The sequence below is a fragment of the Accipiter gentilis genome, chromosome W (assembly GCF_929443795.1).
Source record: "Accipiter gentilis chromosome W, bAccGen1.1, whole genome shotgun sequence".
Classification (NCBI taxonomy): domain Eukaryota; kingdom Metazoa; phylum Chordata; class Aves; order Accipitriformes; family Accipitridae; genus Astur; species Astur gentilis.
This window is the reverse complement of record NC_064918.1, coordinates 9,779,213-9,797,667: the sequence shown is the minus strand read 5'-3', so window position 1 is coordinate 9,797,667 and position 18,455 is coordinate 9,779,213. Positions and strand designations below refer to the sequence as shown.

General features: G+C 46.1%; 1 protein-coding gene across 1 annotated transcript in view; it reads left to right on the top strand.

The window, feature by feature from the left end:
- The first annotated feature begins 724 nt into the window (after positions 1-724).
- Positions 725-18,455, top strand: part of LOC126035403 (cAMP-specific 3',5'-cyclic phosphodiesterase 4D-like) — a 115,792-nt gene continuing 98,061 nt past the window's right edge. The window contains exon 1 of the mRNA XM_049793966.1: positions 725-1,106. Coding sequence (XP_049649923.1) covers positions 876-1,106 — 231 coding nt within the window. The 5' untranslated portion in view covers positions 725-875. The remainder of the gene's footprint in view (positions 1,107-18,455) is intronic.

Genomic DNA, 18,455 nt, shown 5'->3' with positions numbered 1-18,455 from the left:
CATGACTTTCCATACCATCATTGGGGTCCATTTCCCATATTGTGTTACTGGGTCCAGTTCCAAAACTTTCACCAGCCCTTTTTTTGCTTACAGCCAACATGTGATACTTTGTACACACACAGAGGCTTTTGGGTTACAGCAAATATTGCTGCAGTATTTGAACACCCCTTTAACAGCTGGCGCTTTGGCTAGGTGTCATTATCCCGAGCACTTACACGGATTTTTACATCTTCCCCACACTTTATAAATATGAACCAATTAATTCTCATGACACCCCTGTGGGTTAGGTAAGAAAATATTGTTTCCACGCTGCGAGCTGCAAAACCGGAGAGCAGCGAGGACAGCAGGGACGACCGCTCAGCGTGGCCGAGGGGTGCACGCGGGCAGGCGGCCGCGGCGGGACCGGCTCCACGTCGGGTTTTGCGGGGCTCCCCGCCCCGCGGCGGCTCTGGCAGGGTGTGTGTGTGTGAAACCGTCGGGGGGGGGAGAGGTGTGGCAGGTCTCCGCCAGCAGCCGCACCGCCGGCGGAGCTGCGAAAACAGGAAGCGCGGTAGTCGCAGCCGGCGGTCGTGCTGATTCATTCTTGCGTACGCCTCTGTCGCCGGTAGGCCCAGCCTGCCCTCGCTCCGCCGCGGGGCCGCTGCGTGCCCGCGGAGCTCAGCGCTGCTTGTGAGGAGGCGGCGCTGCGGCCGGCCGTGGCCCCGAGGCGGGGTAGGCAGGCAGGCAGGCGGGGAGTTCGCTCGGCGTGGCAGGACGGGCGGCGGAAAGTTTCTCCCCACCCGCCAGTGCTGCCGCTCGCCGCCCCGGTGGCTCCAAGGAGGAGCGCAGCCCCGCGGAGGGAAAGAGCTGCGCCGCCCGGTGCCCGGCCTGGCAATATGAGGGAGCAGTACTCACGTGTGGGCACCGGGCAGCAGAGGATGGACCTGCTGGAGCTTGCAGTTAGCCCTGTGAAACGCTTGCGAACTGAGTACGCCTTTCCCTGTCTCTTCGCAGAGGAGGCCTACCAAAAACTGGCTAGCGAGACCCTGGAGGAGCTGGACTGGTGCCTGGACCAGCTGGAGACCCTGCAGACCAGGCACTCCGTCAGCGAAATGGCCTCGAACAAGGTAGGAGCCCGCGGCCGCCGCCTCCCCTCCGCGGCTCCGGCCCCGGCCCCATTGCTGCCCCGGCTCTTCCCACCTAGTGTGGGGCGGGGGGCGCTTCAGCCTCGGTGAAGGAGGGAAGCAGCGTCGCCTCAGTTGCAGCCGGCCCCGCCGCGGCTTACTCTGGCGTGATGAGGGCATCGTCGGGGAGGGAGAGCTCCGGAGGAAAGTCGCGCTTGCGGCGGGGGCTGGGCTCCCCCGGGCACACACCTCGGTGTCGGTAGAAGGGGATCCGCTGGATCAAACAGCCCCGGGCTGAGAAATTTGTCGCGGAAACAGTCTCATTCTCGTTTGGGTGCATGAAAGGCTTTTGTTTGTGGTTTATACAAGTTCAGTTTTGTTAAATTTCAGAACAAGTTGTAAAAGTGATGCAGGCATTTGGTCTTGGAAAGTTACGCTGTTTCCCTATGTGTCTCAATTTAAAACCAAAAAGAGATTGTTTTTGACTGCTGGCGATAATCCCTTCAGTTGCTCTTTCTTTTCATAAGCATCCCATTCTGAACTAGGGCTCTTTCCTAGAAAATGATGTAGAAAGTAGTAGTATGAAAAAGGTAGTTCTTGATTCCATGGGTGCTGCAGAGTGAGTTTTATTTGTAAATAGAAATGCTAGTAGCTCTCATAACACGATTTGTTATGAAGGAATATGCTCAGAACCGAGGTGCCATCGCAATAGTCACGATAGACACCTAGATCCAGAGGTGTGTTTCTGAGACAAATTGCACCCTTCCTTCCCTTCCTGGAAGTTGAGGATGTGTATTAGATGAGGACTATGTGCTGGTCTCTGCTGTAACTGAAAACTATGTGTGCGTTTGGTTTTTTGCAGTTTCAAGAGTTTTCACATGTTCCATTCATAAGTATGCTTTCTTTCATGATTTTGGTTTACAAACAATATGTTGTTAAGTTTCTGGAGTTAATGTTAAAAGCCAAATTAATAAGCCTGCTGCCTTGCTTTAGAATTTATTTTTATATTTGTCATCAACAGCTATTCTGAGTATTTGAGGAGCTACATGTACAATGAGAGAAGAAAAAGGTTTTAATTAAAGCAAATAAATGGGCTGGGTTTGCCACACTGAAGTCTGTGAAAGCAGGTGATCTACATTTTAGCACCTTTTTACCATTTTAGTTGCAATTAGGATTTCTTTAATGTAAAAAAATAAGTATTTTTTGACTCAGCTTATGCCTTTTTAAAATTCTGCTGTCTTGCTTTGATTGCCCTTACCAAATATCTGCTGTTTCTTGACTGTTTTTAAGTCCATGTTCAACTCAGCCTGTATGTAAGATGTGAGGTGTTTGCACTCTTGTGTGGTTTAGTCCCATAATATAATATCCCTTGTGCTTTTCTTGTCTTTAGAGACTCTTAACTCTTAAAATGGAGATTTAATTGTTGCTATCTGCCTGGCATTGTCCTATTCTCAGAACTGTGTTTTCATTTTTTTATTGCCAGTTGAAAGATCTAATCATTCAGGGCATATTGTGTACATACCAGCAAGTTAAAAAGTCAAGATTTTCAGAGTCTGTTTTAGCACTATTTGAATCCAGTGACGTTGTTTTCAAAGGGAGTAAGATCAGACCAATGCATAGAGCCTGATCTTTACTTGCTAACAAGATTGAACACCTATCAGTTCCCTGATTTGTGATGTCTCTATAGCCACTGTTTCAAAGGATCCTGGTAATTCTTCAAGTATTCATTTATTATCCCCCTAAAACAGATAGGATATGTGGTATATTTTATGAACAATGAGGGCAAGCTGTTTTTAGAATAAAATAAAACTGTGAGTCTTAAGTTTTGCCAAGCATATTTGACTAACTACTAAAAGAGGATCTCTTTTTAAAATAAAACGTGACAACTGCTTTGCATCTTTAAGTAAATACAAAGGTGCTACATCTGATACTATGGTTTTTTTGTATTTGTTTGAACTATTTAAAGAATTGTTTGTGTCATGGTTTAACGCCAGCCGCTCGCTCACTCCATCCCACCCAGTGGGATGGGGGAGAGAAATGGAAGGAAAAAGGTAAAACTTGTGGGTTGAGTTACGAACAGCTTAATAGAACAGACAGGAAGAAACTAATAATGATAATAATACCAATAATAAAATGACAATAGTAATAATAAAAGAATTGGAATATACAAGTGATGCACAATGCAATTGTTCACCACCCACTAACTGATGCCCAGTTAGTTCCCGAGCAACGATCCCTCCCAGCCCCACGCCCCCTGGTTTATATACTAGGCGTGAGATCACGTGGTATGGAATACCAATTTGGTCAGTTTGGGTCAGCTGCCCTGGCTGTGTCTTGTGCCAACTTCTTGTGCCCTTCCAGCCTTCTTGCTGGCTGGGCATCAGAAGCTGAAAAATCCTTGACTTTAGCCTAAACGCTACTTAGCAACAACTGAAAACATCAGTGTTATCAACATTCTTCTCATACTGAACACAAAACATAGCACTGTACCAGCTACTAGGAAGACAATTAACTCTATCCCAGCTGAAACCAGAACAATATGCACCCCTTACTCTATACCATTTACATCATGCTCAGTTCCCATGCTTTCTGTTACTTCCTAATCAATCATCATCACCTTTTCCATCCATTGAGATATATATATATATATATACACACACACACACACAGATAGCATTCCCTTAGTTTATGGGCCATGTTTATAAAATGTTTCTTGGGTTCATTTAGTCCCCGACTCTGGGCTCCATCTGTCATACCAGTCTGTCTGGGCAGGAGGGATGGTGCAAAGTCCTCTCAGTCAGCAGAGCAGGATTCGGCTTCAGTGCGGTGTGACGAGCAGGTGACATTGGATGCAGCAGGAGGATGGTGCATAACGTTGGATTGTTGCATGCTGGAGTCAGTTCTGGTTCCATCGCTACTGTGCTTTGCTCAGTTTTATCACAGTTCTTTCTTGCTTTATCTAAGTGAATCTTACTATAGTACTATGGATATAGCATATAACAATTATAGTAATGATAACATACAGTAGCAGGGCTATATAGCAATTAACATCATACAGTTTAATTCATTGGCTATTCTCACTTAAAATCAAATCCCCTTGACGCAAATAGTGGACTTCCCCATATTTTTGCATCACCCACCAAGTGCACCCAGGTCCTTGAGCAAAAGCAGTCCCACGAATGGTTTTACCTTTGCCTGAGGCAGGAGTAACCCAGACTGTTTTCCCTAACATATTTTTCATGTGCACTACAGGGACTTTATCCCCTTCTACAGTACGTAAAAGTTCTGACTGGACAGGGCCACCTGGATTGGCAGATCTGCTGGTGTTGACTAACCAGGTGGCTTTTGCTAAGTGTGTATCCCAATGTTTGAAGGTTCCTCCGCCCCCCCCCCCCCCCCCCCCCCCCATTGCTCTCAATGTAGTCTTTAACAGTCCATTGTATTGTTTGATTTTCCCAGAGCCTGGTGCATGATAGGGGATATGATACACACACTCAATGCCATGCTCTTTGGCCCAGGTGTCTATGAGGTTGTTTTGGAAGTGAGTCCCGTTGTCTGACTCAATTATTTCTGGGGTCCCATGTTGCCATAAAATTTTCTCTTCAAGGCCCAGGATAGTGTTCTGGGCAGTGGCATGGGACACGGAATATGTTTCCAGCCATCCTGTGGTTACTTCCACCATTGTAAGCACGTAGCGCTTGCCCAGGAAAGTTTGTGGGAGTGTGATATAGTCAATCTGACAGGCCTCCCCAAATTTATATTTCCGCCATCGCCCTCCATGCCACAGGGGCTTTAACTGCCTGGCTTGCTTAATTGCAGCACGTTTCACATTCATGGATGACCTGTGCGATAGTGTCCATGGTCAAGTCCACACCTCGATCTCGAGCCCATCTATATGTTGCATCTCTTCCCTGATGGCCTGAAGTATCATGGGCCCACCGAGCCATAAATAGCTCACCCTTATGGTGCCAGTCCAGGTCCACCTGAGCCACTTCAATCTTGGCAGCCTGATCTACCTGTTCGTTGTTTCGATGTTCTTCAGTGGCCCAACTCTTGGGTACGTGAGCATCTACATGATGTACTTTTACAACCAGATTCTCTAGCCGGGACTCAATATCTTGCCACAGTGCAGCAGCCCAAATGGGTTTACCTCTGCGCTGCCAGTTTGCCACCATCCATGAGTCAGTATAGAGATAGAGCACTGGCCACTTTTCTCTTTCAGCAATGTCTAACGCTAGCTGGATGGCTTTCACTTCTGCAAACTGACTCAATTCACCTTCTCCTTCAGCAGTTTCTGTGACTCGTCATACAGGACTGCATACAGCAGCCTTCCACCTCTGATGCTTTCCCACAATGCGGCAGGACCCGTCAGTGAACAGGGCATATTGAGTCTCGTTTTCTGGCGGTTTATTATACAGTGGGGCCTCTTCAGCACGCATCACCTCCTCCTCTGGCGACATTCCAAAATCTTTGCCTTCTATCGTGTCCATGATCACTTCCACAATTCCTGGGCAACTGGGGTTTACTATGCGTGTTTGTTGTATGATCAGTGCGACCCACTCACTCCACGTGGCATCAGTCGTGTGATGTGTAGAGGAGACCCTCCCTTTGAACATCCAGCCCAGCACTGGCAGTCGAGGTGCTAAGAAGAGCTGTGTTTCAGTACCAACCACTTCTGAGGCGGCTTGAACTCCTTCATATGCTGCCAATATCTCTTTTTCAGTTGGAGTACAGTGAGCCTTGGGTCGTCTGTATCCCTATCTCCAAAATCCCAGGAGTTAGCCACGAGTCTCCCCATGTGCTTTCTGCCAGAGGCTCCAGGTAGGGCCATTCACCCTGGATGCATTGTAGAGCACATTTTTAACATCTTGTCCTGCCTGGACTGGTCCAAAGGCTACTGCATGAACAATCTCCCATTTAATTTGTTCAAAGGCTTGTTGTTGTTCAGGGCCCCATTTAAAATCATTCTTCTTCCTGGTCACTTGATAGAGAGGGCTTACAATTTGACTGTAATTTGGAATATGCATTCTCCAAAAGCCCACGACGCCTAAGAAGGCCTGTGTTTCCTTTTTATTAGTCGGTGGAGACGTAGATGCTATTTTGTTAATCACATCCATTGGGATCTGACGACGTCCATCTTGCCATTTTATTCCCAAAAACTGGATCTCCTGTGCAGGTCCCTTGACCTTACTTTTTTTTATGGCAAAACCAGCCTTCAAAAGGATTTGGATTATTTTCTTCCCTTTCTCAAAGACTTCTTCTGCCGTGTTGCCCCATACGATGATGTCAGCAATGTAATGCAGGTGATCCGGAGCTTCACCCTTTTCCAGTGCAGTCTGGATTAGTCCATGGCAAATGGTGGGGCTGTGTTTCCACCCTTGGGGCAGTCGATTCCAGGTGTACTGGACGCCCCTCCAAGTGAAAGCAAACTGTGGCCTGCACTCCACTCCCAGAGGGATTGAGAAAAACGCATTAGCAATGTCAAATGTGGCGTACCACTTGGCTGCCTTTGATTCCAGTTTGTATTGAAGTTCTAGCGTGTCCAGCACAGCAGCACTCAGTGGTGGCATGACTTCATTCAGTCCAGTATAGTCAACTGTTAGTCTCCACTCCCCATTAGACTTTCACACTGGCCATATGGGACTATTAAAGGGTGAGCGAGTCTTGCTGATCCCTCCTTGACTCTCCAGTTGGCGAATCAGCTTATGGATGGGCTTCAGGGAGTCTTGGTTGTTGCGATATTGCCACCAGCGCACTGTTGTGGTAGCAATTGGCGCTTGTTGTTCTTCAACCTTCAGCAACCCCACAGTCGAAGGGTCTTGAGAGAGACCAGGCAGGGTAGACAGCTGTTCAATTTCCTCCGTCTCCAAGGCAGCTATACCAAAAGCTCATCGATACCCCTTTGTGTCCTTAAAATACCCTCTACTGAGATAGTCTATCCCAAGGATGCACGGAGCCTCTGGACCAGTCTCAATGGGGTGTTTCTGCCATTCATTCCCAGTTAGGCCTACTTCAGCCTCCAATGCAATTAACTGTTGGGATCCCCCTGTCACACCAGAAATACAGATGGATTCTGCTCCTTTATAACTTGATGGCGTTAGAGTACACTGTGCGCTGGTGTCTACTAGAGCCTTGTACTCCTGTGGGTCTGATGTGCCAGGCCATCGAATCCACACAGTCCAATAGACCCGGTTATCCCTTTCCTTCACCTGGCTGGAGGCAGGGCCCTTCTAATTCTGTTTAGAGTGTCCATTACTCACTTCTCATAAAATTGGCTCAGAATTCCCTTCAAGAGGATCAGAAATGAGATCAGCCCTTCTACTCTGTTTGGAAACTGGAGTGGCATTTTTCCTGGTAGAATCCCCTTTTGTGCTGTTTTTTTCCTTTCAACTGACGTATCCGTGCATTTAGGACCGAGGTAGGTTTCCATCCCGTGTTGTCATGTCCACTCCGTGATCACATAGATAAAACCACAGGGCACCTCATGGTGCATACCTTCTATATTCTCTCTCTTGGGCAGAGGAACGCTCACTTCTAATAGCTGAGTCATTGGTCCTTACAAGTGGGGTGTAGGACGTATGCTCTTTGAAATGCTGGAAATCCTGGGACAGCTTCTCCACAGCCGAAATGCAGGATTGTAGGGAGGAAGTGAGTTTTTCTTCGTATTGACGGAGTTGCCAAGCCATTTTATCCACCGTTGGTGCCTCTTCGTCTTTCCAGGTCGTTATCGCCAGTGAGTTGGCATAGGACCGTGTGCTCCGTACAAACTTCCGCCACATGAGTTGTATATATGGGACTTTGTCTGGATCTTTGGGTAATTGTGGGTTGTCCAGGTTATAATAAATAGTCTCTAGCACAGCTAATTCCCTCAGATATTGGATACCTCTCTACATGGTGGTCCACTTGCTTGATTGACATATAACATCTTCCTTAAAGGGGTGCCTTTCCTTCATGCTTGACAGGAGTCGTCTCCAGAGGCTGATGGCTTGTGTCCCTTTTCCAATTGCCTTGTCAATGCTACCTTCCCTGGCAAGTGATCCCAGCTGCTTGGCTTCCCTACCTTCTAAATCCAGACTACTAGCCTCACTGTCTCAGCATTGGAGCAGCCAGGTGATAATGTGCTCACCTGGACGACGGCTGAAATCTTTTCACATATCCTGCAGCTCACTCAAGGATAGAGACCGGGTTATTACCTCTCTCTCTGCCTCTTCCTGCTGTCCCTGTGATGACCCTGGTTTATCTTCATCCTTTGCTAAGTGAACTGATTTTTTCTATGTTTCGTCTTGTGTATGGGGGCAACTGATGCTGGCAGAGGTTGATTCTCTGGTTCAGCTGCAGTGCCTGTTGCCGGGGTTGGAGGGGCTGCAGTGCCTTTGCCTTTTTTTTTTAGATCCAGAGACCTTCTCTTCCCCTCAATGGTAGTGAATAGTGTTGAACAGGGCTTTATAGGCATGGGCCAGGCCCCAGCACATTGCAGCAATTTGCATCTCTCTGGAGCTGCCAGGGTGACAGCATACTTTTTCCAAATATTTTACTAGTTTTTCAGGATTCTGCACTTGTTCAGGGGTGATTTTCCAAAACATTGGAGGTGCCCACTGTCCTAGGTACTTGCCTATACTACCCCACACACCCTGCCACTCATAATTATCCAGCCTCGGGGCAGATCTCTGGGTGATCTTTTTAAATAATTGTTCAACCCTAAACAAGACCTGAACCACATTCAGGAACATGCTAGTTCCTAGCAATAGGACCATGCTGGTTTCAACATCCCAAGGGTATTCAAGTTTTCCAAAATTCTCAAATGCCATTGTAACTAGACTGGAGGTACCCCACCCATAGATTGGCTCTCCAAGGAGGAAAGGTAAATGGTGTAATTATTAATAGTTTCCCACAGATGGCTCCCGAAGTATAGAGGTGATGACAATGCTGAGTGCAAACACTGGATTAGTCCCTCGACTGATAATTTTGTCATACCATAAGGCAGTATTACACAATACATTCCTGCAAAAACCCTAATCCTCCTCCCACAGATGATAAGCAGCTGCACAGGGACTACACACAGCAAGAGAGATGATACATAACAGAACTCTCAAAACAAGCGCCACAACTTTAAGAGCTCATGAATCGACATTGTGACCAGTGACTATTAAACCAGTATAATGAATGCTTGTAACCAATTTGTTTTAACACGTTCTGGTCAGGTCTGTTGTTATCTCAACCCTTTGTGCCCCACGTTGGGTGCCAAAAATGGACTGTCGTGGTTTAACTCTAGCCAGCAACTAAGCACCACGCAGCCGCTCACTCAGTCCCCCCCCCACCCAGTGGGATGGGGAGAGAATTGGAAGGAAAAAGGTAAAACTCGTGGTTTCAGATAAGAACAGCTTAATAGAACAGAAAGGAAGAAACTAATAATGATAATAATAACAATAATAAAATGACAATAGTAATAATAAATGGATTGGAATATACTAAACAGGTGATGCACAATGCAATTAATTGCCACCTGCCAACCGATGCCCAGTTAGTTCCTGAGCAGCGATCCCCCCAGGTCACCTCCCCCCAGTTTATATACTAGGCATGACATCACATGGTATGGAATACCCCTTTGGCCAGTTTGGGTCAGCTGCCCTGGCTGTGTCCCCTCCCCATTTCTTGTGCCCCTCCAGCCTTCTTGCTGGCTGGGCATGAGAAGCTGAAAAATCCTTGACTTGAGACTAAACATTACTTAGCAACAACTGAAAACATCAGTGTGTTATCAACATTCTTGTCATACTGAACCCAAAGCATGACACTATACCAGCTATTAGAAAGAAAATTAACTGTATCCTAGCTGAAACTGGGACAGTTTGCCATAGATTATAGGATAAACATTCTTCACACGTGTTTATTCAAATGAAAAGGAAAATGCGGTTCAGAAAAAGTTTCCCATCTTGTTTTTTCCAGCATAAGATCATGCAGTCATGGAATCCACGTGGGGTACACAGTAAGCCTAGTTGTTATAGTTAATCTGAAGGTCACTAAGAATGATGCTGAGCTTTACATCAGAACTGGAGTTTTATATTGCGGTTAATATATTGCCTTAGTCAGCTTGATCTATCAAATATGGATTTACATGTCTAAAGCACTTTATTGCTACTTACTTTTTCATATTGCAGTATTTAGAAAGAGTCTGGGATTACTGTATTGGGAAGGAATAGCCGCTGTTCAGTTTTCCAGGTCATACTCATTCCTTAAGGTAAACATTTTCCACCTTTTTTTTTTTTCAAAATCTGTCCCCCTTGTATAGAAATCTCTGTGACATCTTTCAATGTTTTAAGTAAATCGGTGCCATTAACCATAATGTGAACAATCCTGAATATAAATCAGCGAGTCCATATAATAATGTAAGAAAATTCAGCGCAGGTGGATTTTAATTTTAGGTGTGTAAGAGGTTGTACTAAAGAATCATTTTATTCCTGATTATTAAAACATATCCAGCATTTATATAGCACCTCCTGTTGTAATATAACTGTGAACTGTGACATCTCTGTAAGGTGTATAGGTAAATCATGCTGTTTTAGTTTATAGAGAAACTGAAGCAGAGAAACTTTGCTAAAGGCTAATGACATAGACTTCAGTACAGCAAGGATATTCAAGAGTACCCAGTTCTCTGTCCCAAGAGTAAGTCCTGCAAAATCAGATGAGAAAATCAGGAAAAACAATGTTGTTTGTATGTAACATGGTTTATCACTGTGTTTCCCTCTTTCCCTTTCTCTGGGTTTCTTTAAGAACTAGCTCACAAGATTGATTGGGGTTTTTTTCCAGATTCTCAGCTACTTCCCGTATTTATTTCCCCCCTTTTTTGTATATAACAACATTCTTGTCAGTGTTCATTTTCCTTATTTATGTGAACACGTGCATAACGGGTGGCATAAGAACTGAGCTCTGTACCAGGTAAAAGCTTTTGCACATCATGCAAAGGCTGCCATAGTAGAGGAAAAAAGTCCAGGGAGGAAACAGTATTGTGCATCCTGAATGCCTGAAGTAGGCCAGGAAGTGAGTCTTATCTCTGATCCCTCTCCTGTGCAGTGAGTTGGCAGTCTGAACCATTGCGTCTGTGTGGAATCCCCTTACTGTTGGTAATGCCTGTGTAGGACTCACATTAGCATATCCCAGTCCAAGGGTATTTATTTTGTTTAGATGCCCCTCATGCTCAATTAGTAGTAGTCTGTGATGTGCCAGCTCGCAGCTTTGGATAACTGAAAGTAGGATGATGCAGATATACAAAAAGATCCTTCTTCTCTTCTCCCTGCTTAAAACTGCTTGAAGCAGTAGGCATGGTGTGCTCTTCACAGTCTCCAGATGAGCTCCGGCATGTTGTGGCAGTAAGTATGACCCTGAAAACTTTGAAAATGTGCTCTAGATTGGCTCTGTAGGAAGCCAGCCATGATGCTTGGCTGCTGAAGTTAGACCAGGATGACTGCAATATCCAGAAGATGTCCCATTTCCCAGCCATCCCTGTGATAAGCAGATTTCCAAGTGCCTGGAGGCATTGCACATGAAGTAACTGATGGATAGATCTGTGATGCACCCATAGGCGTAGTTTGCAAATAAATCCGATTTCGAAAGGACATAATATTTAAAAGTATCATCAGTTGTCATTATGTTGTTATGATTTTTACAATACTTTGTGTTTTCTTAAATTACCAGCTTCTGGAATTGGGTACTAACAAGAGAATCCCAGCTTATTTATAAAAAGCACAGGAAGTTTCTCATCCTCATTACTTGTGCAGAAAACCTGTAAAGTCTTGAATGGCTCCAAAACTAGGAAACAAATAAGAAGCTAATGTGGCAGAAAAAGACTTAACTGCAAGGTTCAAGCAAATGATTTATTTGAACTTCACTTACAGACTTAACACGCCACTATTGCAGGTTTTACAGATACAATGGAGGAGTGCACTACTGCAATTTCTTAAGGCAAGAGTAGTACACTATTATAACCACAAGCAACTCACAGACAACCACAAGCACACACGTGTTTACAAACTTAAAGCATAAACAATATTCACTTACCCCTCCAGGTAAGGGCTCTCAGTCCCAGGGAAGCTACCTCGACCAGCATCCCGATCAAGGAGGGGAAGGGTTTCCTTCACAAGCCAACTGTATAGTTGGAGAAGTGACTCCCCCATTTCCAACCTGAATCTTAGGGGTTTTATCCCCTGACTTGTGGAATGGTGTGTATGACTATGCCTGAGTGGATTATGATATATGCCTAAATGGATTATGTATATCTGAGTGGAGTTTCCCCTTATCTTTACTTTGCTGGTCTGTGTTTGAATACACAAGGTTGTCATTTGAAACTGAAGCTGAAACCCTCCAGGTTTTGGGGTTTTTTACCTTGCTTCCTTAGGCAACTGAATAGTGGTTGGATTGAGACTCAGGGCATACTATTTGTTAAGGGATTTCAAGGCTCAGTTCAGGTTTTGGTTCTTTGAATGGCACAGCCACTGCCCTGTTTAGTTTAGGGTTTATCAGACAACCCAGGGCTAAGCTGTCTACACAGCTCCCTGTGAGTGTGAGTCGAGTCATCTCTGCAGAGAGACAGGGCCTCAAGGCAATCCAAGGCTGGGTTGCTTTTGTAACCCCCCATGAGTCGTCTGTGTGCACTAGACATGGTGAAACTTGTTTGTGAACCATAAGCCGGACAATCCACACAGAAGCCTCTTAAATTTGGAAAATAGACTAAAATTATTTTCAATACTATGTGCCTGTGGTGGGTTGACCTTGGCCGGCCGACAGGTGCCCACCAAGCTGCTCTATCACTCCCCTCCTCAGCAGGACAGGAAGGGGAGAAAATAAGATGGGTCAAGATAAAAGGAGTTTAATAAAGCAAAAGCATGCACGGAAGCAAACGAAAACCAAAAGATTTATTCTCTACTTCCCATCAGCAGGCAATGTCCAGCCACTTCGTGGGAAGTAGGGTTTCAGTATGTGTAAGGGTTGCTCTGGAAGACAAATGTCATAATAACAAATGCCCCCCCTCCTCCTCCTTTCTCTCAGCTTTTATTGCTGAGCTGACATCATATGGTATGGAATATCCCTTTGGTCAGTTTGGGTCAGCTGTCCTGGCTATGTCCCCTCCCAAGCTCTTGCCCACCCCCAGCCTAATGGCCTTTGGGGGTGAGGGGGGGAAATGTTGGAGAGACAGCCTTGATGCTATGCCAGCACTGCTCAGCAGTGGCCAAAACACTGGTGTGTTATCAACACCTTTCTAGCTACAAATACAAAGCACAGCACTATGAGGGCTGCTATGGGGAAAATTAACTCCATCCCAGCCAAACCCAATACAGTGCTGTTAATATTTGCTAACGTCAGTGGACCGTGGCTCTATTGTGTTTTTCTGTGTGATGCTTCTTTGAACAGAAATAAATTAATTTGAGGAAATAATTTACCAATTTGGGTCACCAAAGATAGGATCCCAAGGCATAATTTGATGTCTCTAACTGTTCTGATTTCCAGAGATGCTAACCCATATCAGTTTCTGCTAAACTGAGTTGTGAGTAATATGTGTTGAAAACCACAGTTTTTATGTGGGTACTTGCTTGATGATTGTGATTTCTAACTTCAGACACAGGTACACTTTGATACACTTGTAGAAGCAAATGATCTTTTTAAAATTTCCGGGTTGCAGAGTGATGGTTCTCTAATTTTTTTTAATCTTTTGCTCTTTTTTTTTTTTAATGAATAACCCCCTCTTATTTCTCTACCAAACAAGATAAAAGCAAAAATTCATAGATTTTAAATTCTCTGGGAGAAGATGTGGTTTTGCAGTACCTAGCTTAAGTCCCTGATTCTGGATCTGGACTTAAAGTCATTCTGTTACAGACAATAAATAAATGAAGAATGCCAATAATAAAGATGTAGCAACCACTTTCTGCTAGACAGCACTAATTGTAGATTAGTCAAACATGGAGGAATATTTATAATGAAACTGATATGCAAAAGTGTCTTTTTCACTTCTGTAATTGTGATTTTGCAAACATTTCTAGTGTGTTGCTTTTGTGTGTCCGAGTATCTGAATTTAGACATGGAAAAGTTTAAATTCATGTTGCTTCTGTTTCAGTTTTAAGTTTACTGCAGATGACAGCATTTTTGCAGGATTTGCTGATAACTAGTAATGAACAAGAGTGTGGAAAAGGTCATGGGGGATTTCTTTCCCACTATAAATGTATGTGGATATCTGTTCTCCAGGAAGCTTTTTTAGGTATCAAAGCTAAGAAGATTTAGGTTTCATTAGGTTCCTGGAGTGTGTGGAAGATAACTTCCTGACACAGCTGGTGAGTGAGCCAACTAGGGAAGGTGCCCCGCTGGACCTGTTGTTTGTGAACAGAGAAGGACTTGTGGGTGATGTGATGGCTGAAGGCTGTCTTGGGCACAGCAATCATGAAATTATAGTTTTTGATTCTCGGATAAGTAAGGAATGTGGTTAGCAGAACTGCTACCTTGGACTTCTGGAGGGCAGACTTTGGCCTGTTTAGGGGTCTAGTTGACAGAATCCCATGGGAGGCAGGCCTGAAGGGCAAAGGAGTCCAGGAAGGCTGGACATTCTTCAAGAAGGAAATCTTAAAAGCTCAGGAGCAGTCCATCCCTATGTGCCAAAAGATGGGCCAGTGGGGAAGAAGACTGGCCTGGCTGAACAGAGAGCTTTGGCTGGAACTCAGGAAAAAGCTAAGAGATTTTATGACCTTTGGAAGAAGGGGCAGGCAACTCAGGAGGACTACAAGGATGTCATGAGGTTATGCAGGGAGAAAATTAGAAGGGCCAAAGCCCAACTAGAACTTAATCTGGCTACTGTGGTAAAAGACAATAAGAAATGTTTCTATAACTACATTATCAACAAAAGGAGGGATAAGGACAACCTCCATCCTTTATTGGATGTGGGGGGAAACATAGTGACAAAGGATGAGGAAAAGGCTGAGGTACTTGTCCCAATCCAATGTCAGGGAAGGTTTCGATATGATCCCAAGAGTGAGATTAAGACACAAATGAGGTCAAATGCCGTATACCCAAAAGAGTTTTTATTATCAAAAATATCAAAAGTAGAAAATAGTAGCGATAGGATAGAATGGAAGAAAAGGCAGAAATCAAGCAGGCAGTTGAGATAGAGTTGCAAGGATAGTCACCACCATGGATCCAGCGGCATCCCGTTGGTCCTCAGTCTTCAGGTCTTCGGTGGTGGGTGCACACCATGGCTTGTCTCCACGTTTTTTTATAGGGCATAGTCCGATGCATGCACATACGTACAGTTCATGCACTGTTCACGTGCTACAGGTTTCGTCTATCACACGACTTTCGTGTGATCAACACCAGAAACCAGTATCTTATCTCAAAGAATACAGTTTCCATGAGAATGGTAGTCTCCACATTCCTGCATGCTTCAGCTGGCTCTGGCCTGTCTCCTCCTCTGGATGCCTCAGTGGCTTGGTAATGGTCCTTATGGACAGAGGAGTGCCCTGCTTAAACAAGCCATCTCAGAGACAAATGGCTCATCACAGCAAACAGTCCTTGAGAGGAATGGCTTGAGATGACAGTCCAGTCTCTCACAACAAACAATCTTTGAGACAAATGGCTTGAGATAACAATTCAGTCTCTCACAGTACTTAATGCCTTCTTTGCCTCAATCTTTAATAGTAAGACCAGTTGTTCTCGGGGTACCCAGCCCCCTGAGCTGGAAGACAGGAATGAGGAGCAGAATGAAGCACCCATAATCCAAGGAGAGTGACATGCTACACTACTCAGACACACACAAGTCTATGGGGCTGGATGGGATCCACCCAAGGGTACTGAGGGAGCTGGTGGAAGTGCTCACCAAGCCACATTCAATCCTTTATCAGCAGTCCTGGCTAACCGAGGAGGTCCCAGTTGACTGGAGATTATCAAATGTGACACCCATCTACAAGAAGGGCTGTGTATTGGGTCTGCGTGCAACGTTTTGGTAGCGGGGGGGCTACAGGGGTGGCTTCTGTGAGAAGCTGCTGGAAGCTTCCCCTATGTCCAACAAAGCCAATGCCAACCGGCTCCAAGATGGACCCACCGCTGGCCAAAGCCGAGCCAATCAGCAACAGTGGTAGCGCCTCTGGGATATCATATTTAAGAGGGGAAAAAAAGTTGCTGGGACACAGAAATGGCAGCTGGAGAGAGGAGTGAGAACATGTAAGAGAAACAACCCTGCAGACACCAAGGTCAGTGAAGAAGGAGGGGAGGAGGTGCTCCAGGTGCCAGAGCAGAGATTCCCCTGCAGCCCATGGTGAAGATGATGGTGAGGCAGGCTGTCCCCCTGCAGCCCATGGAGGTCCACGGTGGAGCAGATATCCACCTGCAGCTTGTGGAGGACCCCACGCCAGAGCAGGTGGATGCCCAAAGGAGGCTGTGACCCTGTGGGAAGCCCGCACTGGAGCTGGTTCCTGGCAAGACCTGTGGACCCGTGGAGAGAGGAGCCCACACTGGAGCAGGTTTTCTGGCAGGACTTGTGACCCCATGGGGGACCCACGCTGGAGCAGTCTGTTCCTGAAGCACTGCACACCGTGGAAGGGACCCATGCTGGAGCAGTTCATTAAGAACTGCAGCCCATGGGAATGATCCATGTTGGAGAAGTTCGTGGAGGACTGTCTCCCATGGGAGGGACCCCACGCTGGAGCAGGGGAAGAGTGTGAGAAGTCCTGCCCACGAGGAGGATGAAGCGGCAGAGACAACGTGTGATGAACTGATTGTAACCCCCATTCCCCACCCCCCCTGCGCCGCTGGGGGGTAGGTAGAGAATCTGGGAGTGAAGCTGTGCCCGGGAAGAAGGGAGGGGTGGGGGGAAGGTGTTTTAAGATTTGGTTTTATTTCTCATTACCCTACTCTGATTCTCATTGTAATAAATTAATTTTCCCCAAGTCGAGTCTGTTTTGCCAGTGACAGTAATTGGTTGAGTGATCTCTCCCTGTTCTTATCTCGACGCACGAGTCTTTTGTTATATTTTCTCTCCCCTGTCCAGTTGAGGAGGGGGAATGATAGAGTGGCTGCGTGGTTCTTAGTTGCTGGCTGGGGTTAAACCACAACAGGCTGGAAGGAGGATCCGGGGAACTACAGGCCTGTCAGCCTGTCCTTGGTGCCGGGGAATGTTATGGAGCAGGTCATCTTAACTACCATCACACAGCACGTACAGGACAAGCAGCTGATCAGGCCCACTCAGCATGGGTTTATGAAAGGGAGGTCCTGCTTGACTAACCTGATCTCCTTCTATGACAATATGATCACTTAGTGGATGAGGGAAAGGCTGTTGATGTTGTATACCAGGACTTTAGTAAAGCCTTTGACACCATTTCCCACAGCATTCTCCTGGAGAAACTGGCTGCTCATGGCTTGGACGGGCGTATTCTTCGCTGGGTAAAAATCTGGCTGGATGGCCGGAACCAAAGACTGGTGGTGAATGGAGTTAAATCCAGTTGGCGGCTGGTCACAAGTCACAAGTGGTGTTCCCCAGGGCTCAGTATTGGGGCCAGTCCTGTTTAATATCTTTATCAGTTATCTGGATGAGGGGTGCACCCTCAGTAAGTTCGCAGACGACACCAAGTTGGGAGGGAATGTTGATCTGCTCGAGGGTAGGAAGGCTCTACAGAGAGGATCTGGACAGGCTGGATCAATGGGCCGAGGCCAATTGTATGAGGTTCAACAAGGCCAAGTGCCAGGTCCTGCACTTGGGTCATAACAACCCCATGCAATGCTACAGGCTTGGGGAAGAGTGGCTGGAAAGCTGCCTGGTGGAAAAGGACCTGGGGGTGTTGGTTGACAGCTGGCTGAATATGAGGCAGTAGTGTGCCCAGGTGGCCAAGAAGGCCAATAGCATCCCAGCTTGTATCAGAAATAGTGTGGCCAGCAGGAGCAGGGAAGTGATCATCCCCCTGTACTCAGCACTGGTGAGGCCGCACCTTGAGTACTGTGTTCAGTTTTGGGCCCCTCACTACAGGAAAGGCATTGAGGTGCTGGAGTGTGTCCAGAGAAGGGCAACAAAGCTGCTGAAGGGTCTAGAGAACAAGTCTTATGAGGAGCAGCTGAGGGAACTGGGGTTTTTTAGTCTGGAGAAGAGGTGGCTGAGGGGAGACCCTATAGCTGAAAGGAGGTTGTAGTGAGATGGGTGTTGGTCTCTTTTCCCAAGTAACAAGTGATCGGATGAGAGGAAACGGCCTCAAGTTGTGCCAGGGGAGGTTTAGATTGGATATTAAGAACAATTTCTTCACCGAAAGGGTTATCAAGCATTGAAACAGGCTGCCCAGGGAAGTGGTTGAGTCACCATCCCTGGAGGTATTTAAAAGATGTGTAGATGTGGTG